Source organism: Cryptotermes secundus, unplaced genomic scaffold (assembly GCF_002891405.2).
Source record: "Cryptotermes secundus unplaced genomic scaffold, Csec_1.0 scaffold864, whole genome shotgun sequence".
NCBI classification, from domain to species: domain Eukaryota; kingdom Metazoa; phylum Arthropoda; class Insecta; order Blattodea; family Kalotermitidae; genus Cryptotermes; species Cryptotermes secundus.
Genome location: NW_019733330.1, coordinates 132,495 through 139,931, shown reverse-complemented (window position 1 = coordinate 139,931; position 7,437 = coordinate 132,495). Strand labels below are relative to the sequence as shown.

Here is a 7,437-nt window from a genome sequence, read left to right as displayed (position 1 = left end):
GTTCATCCAGATTACAGAACTGAATCCTTCAGTGTATAATTTGTGTTAAATTGAAGTCCTAGAGTGATACCCCTTAATTAGCCAAAGTACATCCTTCTATATTCTTCCTGTTCTCATCCTTATATCTAATTTAATGCTCTGATTCTTCCTTATATGCACTGTTAAATCATGTAAGAGCTTGTAGTATAAGGTCAGATGTTTTATTTTTACACAGTGAACTGATTTGCTGTATACTAAATGAAACATGGTCCCTTCATATAGGCATATGCTGTTGCATGTCTGTGATACACATTGAGCCATGTCTAGAATGTGACAGCAGAAGTTGATATTTCATGTGAAGGGAGATATTCAAATAACAATGCATAATGTTGCTCTTACGAAAATAACTACAGTTGACATGAGTTTTGTAATAAGATAATCATAGATGTTTTATAAAAACCAAAGTAACAATTCCATCTGTACGAAAGACAGCCCCAACAATTTGATTTCTTATATAGGAATAAGACATTATTGCAGTAGCTTTATATCTCTTTGTTATGTGACTGACATTGCAATGTAGCCAGAAAATGTTAAAATTTCCTGTTGTATCTTTATACTGTGTGTAGTAGAAAGAGCATAGGAATTTAGAATTCAATTTCTCATTTAAGTATGATGATCTGTGTAGGTGTTTAATTGGAAAACGGGTCTGATATCAGAATTCAGTAGGACACCATATTGTGATGTAAAGAAAATGGCAGTAATAGGATTCATATCGCTTGGCATTTGGCAAGAACGAATAGGGAGTTTCCGCGACGTTACCAGTTTGTCATTCTGCACACATGTGCATAATAGCATTAGGAATGTTTCCATTCATGATGGAATTGCGAGATATTTCAGGGACAGTGCTGTACAAGAAATTAGTTACTTCTGTACATGTGAAATGAAATATTTACAGTAATTAGTAAAACATAAAAAAGTATTTATAAATTTGTTTGATGATAACATTTAATATAAAGTAAATGAAATTATAAATGTTAATATCCGAATATAATATATATTATTTTATATAAAAATTGTGTTGATATATTTATAGATAAATGTAATTTGAAATAATTCACTGACTGTTGAATAAGCATGAAGTTTCATTCATAGTACACACCATACACACATGCCACTGCATAGATATGTGTGTTTTCATATGTGTAGAAAGCATAATTGTCACGATCAACATCCCAGAGGAACCTGACCACAGAACACACACTCTGTGAACACTTCTCTCCAATTTCCACTGTGCACACTAGTTTGCACCTGTAACATACACAAAAAGTATACTAGCCCTTATCCATAATAACCATGCCATGAAGGCCATGCCACAGTACAGGCAATTATTTGCCAGCTTCCCATTGCAGCAGACCAGGTCAGGTCATGTGGGATTTGTGGTGGACAAAGTGGCATTGAGGCAGATTTTCTCTGAGAACTTCAGTTTCCCCTGCTAATACTTATTCTATCAACTGCTCCACATTCATTGGTCATCCTGTCACTGATGCTACATGTATATTATCACAGGACTGACGGCATCATTAAATAACTGATTAAGAAACAGTGTCATGAAAGCTTCTAGGGAGACTGGAGATAAAATTATGTGGTATTCTTATCTTTGACAGTAGGCCGTACCATAGCTCAGGCAGATAGTTGCTGGCTTCCCATCACAGTGGGCTGGGTTCGAGCACAGGTCAGGTCATGTGGGATTTGTGGTGGACAAAGTGGCACTGAGGCAGGTTTTCTTAGAGTACTTCAGTTTCTCCTGCCAATTCGCAATCCACTGACTGCTCCACACTCATCATTTATCATCTGGGGCTGGTACAATAGACCCGTTAGTGGCTGACATACCAAGTGGACTCAGTCTCACCCTACTCCAAAAAAAACTATCTTCGGCAGTAGTTGGAGGTGAGGGGTCAGCTTCATACTACGGCTGTTTTGTCTCTAAAGAAAGAGCCTCCAGCACCTTTTCTTATCCAAATATGTTAACTTTAATTATGGAAAATGTGCAAACTAAGTTCAAGCCTCATGTCAGGGGTCATTTGACAGAAAAATTCTAATCATATTTGATGGTGGGAAGAGATTCTGAAAATTATTCTAGCAATGACAGTGATTTCTCCATTACAAGCTAAGAAAGAGATGACAGTATAGATGGTGATTTTTTAGATATGGAAGGAATGGAATTACTTTTATTTCTCCAAAAATGAGAATAATCTACTCACCGATCATACCCCAGGACCTTGACCCTGGATCGCAGTTCTGCAGACAAGGTCAGACACAGCCTGGCACAAGTTTCAGGGTCATATTTTACACCATCCAGCTCATTGTCAATGAGGGTGCGAATCACTTGATTTACGTGATCCGGCTTGAATGGAGTTTTGGCCTCCAGGCGGTACGTGTTCATGTCTTTAATTAAGACTAGCACTCACCTAGCAGCAAACATGGCTGAAACAAAATACATTAACACACTAGTAATTTGTAGAACAATTTTTAGCCTACTGTCCATATTTTGAAAAAACATAATTAGGCTTATATGATCACCATGCTCTCTGTGTATGTGTATCCCCCCCCATCAACTTTTGAATGGCTGAACCAGCCTGTATGAATAGACGTATAGACCTATTGCTAAGCAACGACTCGGTAAACGCATTCCCACTGGGGCCAACAATAGGACATCCATTGCTAGGTAACGGATCAGTAAACAAGCCTTCTCAACAATAGAGATGCTGTGTTTTGCTGTGTGGTCCATGCCAAGGGCTTATAAAGGGACAAAGTTGGTCATTTGAGTTACACCCATGTGGAGGCGGGGTTGAATACCTCCACCGTGACTCTGCAAGCCATAGGAGGTGATGAAAAAGGAAGTCTCAAATCTGAGACAGTAAAAGATGGTCATGAGTCCCAAGGAACTCGGACCGGAGAAAGACTATGGCCCTGGGTTCGACTCAGCCTCTGACAGAAATGAATACTAGGAATCTTCCTGGAAATAAAGGGTGGCAGGCGCTTAAGACTGACCTCACCGCCATTTGTGAGCCGATTGTCTGTAAAGTATGGGAGCCTCGAAGGCCGCGCGGTAGCTCAAGCGGTTAGTCGCTGGCTTCCCACCGCGGCGGGCCGGGTTCGATACCAGGTCTGGTCAAGTGTGATTTGTGGTGGACGAAGTGGCGCTGGGGCGGGTTTTCTCCAAGTACTTCGGTTTCCCCTGCCAATCTTCATTCCACCAAATTCTCCATCATCATAATCACCCGGGCAGGTACAATAGTCCAATCAGTGGACCCAGTTGGAGAGTGGACCCAGTTGGACTCGCAGTCCTATGGGCCTTCACGGCCTCTTACAGGGATAGCTTTACCTTACCTGATCGTCTCCTGTTTTCGACCCGTTATCGCCCTCCTCCCACGAAAGGGACCGACGTTTAGTGTGAGGGCCACATCGATTGTAACATGTTGTGCGAGGAACATAGTCCCGATCAATTGGCAAGAAGCGGGGAAAGACAACTTTCACCACCAACGCATACATAAACGAAAATTAAGTATAATTTGTGCAGTGGCCTAATTGGTGTTAGGAACTTAAAACATACAGAAAGCAGATACGTTTCCACTTTGCGATATATTTGACATTGGAAGGAAAACGAAAGGGAACTGTGTAACGGAACAGAGTTAATTAAGTTATGTGACAGAGAACTATAGCTTAGACTGTAGAGTTTCGAATTGCAGGATGATTACTAAATAACGAAATGTAGATGATCTGGAAGACCGCCTCTGTGGTCTCGTGGTAAGAGTTCCTGCCTACAGATCCAAAGGTCCCGGCTTCGATTCCCGGCGCTACCAGTTTTTCTGTGAAGTAGTGGGTCTAGAACGGGGTCCACCCAGCCTCGTGAGGATAATTGAGGAGCTACTTGAATGGAAAAGTAGCGGCTCCGGTCTATAAGACCGAAATTAACGGCCGTGGGAATCCGTCGCGCTGACCACGCGACATCCTCTATCCGTAAAAGATGGCACTAACTTCGCCGACAAACGGCGGTCGTTCGGTCGGTATAGTTCGCTTGCGGACTAAAGGCTACAGAATAGATGATATGGAAAGAAGCTGTCGTGGCCTAGTTTGAGGCATTAACCGGAATTTGCCTGAAGGGACTGTGAGAATAATTAGCAGCTCCAGTCAGGGTTTCCGGGCTTCTTGACGAAACACGGGGCCTCCCGAATACGAAGTAGGATATGCTACCCACTCGGCCACGACATTCGGTTAAATTAAATTTAATTAAACAACTAAGTGACTGATTATTACCTCTCCTTCTGCTAAACTACAAGGTTTCGCTATGCTCTTCGAGCCTACCCTGAGGCAAATTGCATCTGTTTTTCTCACTTCAACCTCATTTTCTGAGACCAGTTTTAATACTCGTATTATCGTCTTTAAGTTCTCACGTCCACAGCGACCAGGGGTACGCGGTAGCGTGTTTGGTTGAGGGCCTATGCTACAAGTCGGAAGGTCGCGGGTTCAAGTCCCGATGAAGTAATTGGATTTTTTCCAATTGACCTAATCCTTCCAGCCGCACTATGGCCCTGGGGTTCACTCAGCCTCTAACAGAAATGTGTACCAGGAATTAATTAAATAAGTTTCCTGGGGAGTAAAGCGCGGCCGGCGCTTAAGATTGACAACCTTACCGCCATCTTTGAGCCGATTGTCTAGATAATGTGGGAGCCTCAACATCTCACAACCCTATGGGCCTTCACGGCCTGGTACAGGGATAGCTTTACTTTTTTTACTTTTACTTCCACAGTGATCGTTTCAGCCCCCGCCCCCCAAGTTTCCCATCAGAGCTCTGTGTACTTTCCCCCACCCGGTCTAAATTTCTCAGCCAGATTTAACCAGAAGGCCTATATTAATTTTTCATATTCGCCCCATGAATACGCTAAACCATAGCTCAGTGGCCGCGTGGTCTGAAGGTTGTAATGCCTTCGAATGCTGCAACAATGGCGTCGCGAACCTCACCCTCGGCGTATTTGTATGTCCGCCTTTTATTTTCCTGTTAATATAATTCTGTGCAGATGGATGCCATTGAGTGACCCCCCCCTTCCAGAAAGTCCTACCAAACGTCTAGAAATTAATTCTGAACGGAAATTATGGACCTTAATGTTGTTTAACATTTCTGATATTTACATTTGGTGTAATATGACAGTATTCTGAGGTGTTTTTCTTTAAATATCTTGAACTTCTCTGTGATCAACTTGCCAGCATTAATTTGTTCTGATTAAAGACAATTTTTCAACTTCCCAACCAATAAGACGAATAAGGTACAAATATCAGAAACGTCATCCTCAAATCATTTTTTTAAATATATTAATGATCATGCATGGGCGCCGGGGAGGGGGACTAGGCATCTTCCGCTCTTGGAGTTTCCAAAAAATCAAAAATGAATAAAAGATGGAAGTGTATCAAGTATCAGTAATAAACATTGCACTTTCTGTATTACTAAAGATGGTCTTAAACGGCTTATTATAAGTTTGTGAGTACGATTTCTCGCTGCTGTCCTTCGAAAACTGACTAACTCGACTGCGAAATTTTTATGCCCTCCATCAGGAAAATAATTCTTGCTTCGCCCATAATAGTACATAATGTGGTACTTACTTTTCACCTAGGAACTTGCTGTTACAATTCTTCATATATATAGTTTTCTCCACATGGATGTGCTTGTGTGATGAAACAACTCTCGTGAAGTTTTATAATGACGTTAAGGGTGCGCTTGTGGAAATGTTCTGTACCCTTTCTTATCCACCTCCTGGCAACGTGGGCGCCTGAATGAAAATTACACGTATTACGATCGGCGTTGTGTGTTGCGACGTTTGGCGATCGATAGAGCGAATGCCTAAACACCAGACACATGTGTTTAGCGTAAATCTATTAATATATTCCGTCATCTGTTGTATTTTATATGCCAGTAAACCTATGTAGGGTCTGCAGTGTTGAAGCTAGTATCTGAGTAGTACTCATACGAGTATATACAGTTCATTTTCTGAAAAATATCCATGAATTCATGCCTTAGTTCGTAACATGAAATGCACGAATATTAATACATTAGTCACTAATAATTGTGCGACACGTCTTCGTGCAGGCGAAGGAGTGGAACTGCAGAATACTCACTTTCGGTTACATTTCCTCGTGAATGCCACCAGGAGCATGGTATCTGGAGTGCCCGAAATACTTCTTTTGCTAATGCTTTAGACTGCTTCTTTGTCAGACCTCCGAAACGTCACTTGGCTTTCACAGGACTACACGGCGTTATATCCCAGAAGATAGACCTCTTCGTCTTCTGTATTCTAAGTTCCATGTTTGTACTTTTTCAGTAGACTTGGACCTCTCTCGAATCTGTACTTCGCTGTTCGATTTTGCTTTAGAACCATGACCTTCATTTTAGATGCTAATTTCTTATTTGGGTTCTTGAAATGTGCTTCGGATCCTGCTGCTTTCTGTTTGGAAGCCGAAGTTTGATTTATTGTCCTAAATTCTAGCGCTGACACATATTTTTCTGTTCCGTTAATTAAATCACGCACAATTCCTTATCTGCCTCGACTTGTTGAAGCGCAACATATAGGTCTCCAGCCTCTATATCCGAGAAAGATTTTAGGCTGAAACATCTAGGATATGAAAGACCCAACGATTTCCATCCATAGCAACAGCCCATTCTTTTCGAGCTTTATAACATTATTTCAAGACCTAGATTTACCTTGATGTACATCTCTTCTGGTTTTCTGAACATTATCCCTCGTCCTGTTTTTATTCAAAACACCGCCCTGTTTATATTCCAAAACGTTTCGGAGATTGAATTTTGTCTCGGTCTTCAGGTAAAACCTACCCAGTTTGGCACAATCGATAGAACTAGTCCCTCTCTCCGGATTGGTGTGCCCTTTGAAACATTTTAAGACTTCCATAAAAATTAAATATATACGATGGGGTACCCAAAAGAAACCGAACTATTTTTTTTTTGTGGGCAGAGCTTTTGTAGTATCGCGTTTTGCCGCTATGAGCGCATAGAGCTAACATTCCTGAGTCGATAAGCCGACTACCGTTGCTTCAGAAGGTAAGGACTAGTTTCGGCAGAGTTTATAGTGACAGCTGTTCTGTATGATCGTCGTTTTTGCAATGGCCCGAACACATGAAAATGTTGAAAAAAATAGTGAAATCATCAAGGAAGATCGACGACGGACCATTGAAGAAATTGTGGAGCTGTCGGGAGTGACTTGGAGCTCAGTTCAACGAATTTTGACAGAAGATTTGGGAATGAAAAGGGTGGCTTGCGAAATTCGTGCCACGACTGCTGAACAAAAACAAGGTCGCGTGGAAGCATGCTGTGCTTTGAAAGAAGAGTCCCGAAATGATCAAAACTTTTTTTCAGCGTTTTGCTGATGTTGCTGAGGTGAAGGAAAAAAA

General features: G+C 41.6%; 2 protein-coding genes across 2 annotated transcripts in view; one reads left to right on the top strand and one right to left on the bottom strand.

Annotated features, from left to right (window-relative positions):
* Positions 1-6,826, bottom strand: part of LOC111868068 (tctex1 domain-containing protein 2) — a 19,675-nt gene extending 12,849 nt beyond the window's left edge. Inside the window, exons 1-3 of the mRNA XM_023858430.2 lie at positions 5,638-6,826; positions 2,241-2,463; positions 1,139-1,287 (exon numbers count right to left, since the gene is read on the bottom strand). Of these exons, the coding sequence (XP_023714198.1) occupies positions 1,139-1,287; positions 2,241-2,422 (331 nt within the window). The 5' untranslated portion in view covers positions 2,423-2,463; positions 5,638-6,826. The remainder of the gene's footprint in view (positions 1-1,138; positions 1,288-2,240; positions 2,464-5,637) is intronic.
* LOC111868066 (TBC1 domain family member 31) overlaps positions 1-7,437 on the top strand; it is a 46,145-nt gene that overhangs the window by 32,053 nt on the left and 6,655 nt on the right. The gene's annotated exons all lie outside the window — the stretch shown is intronic.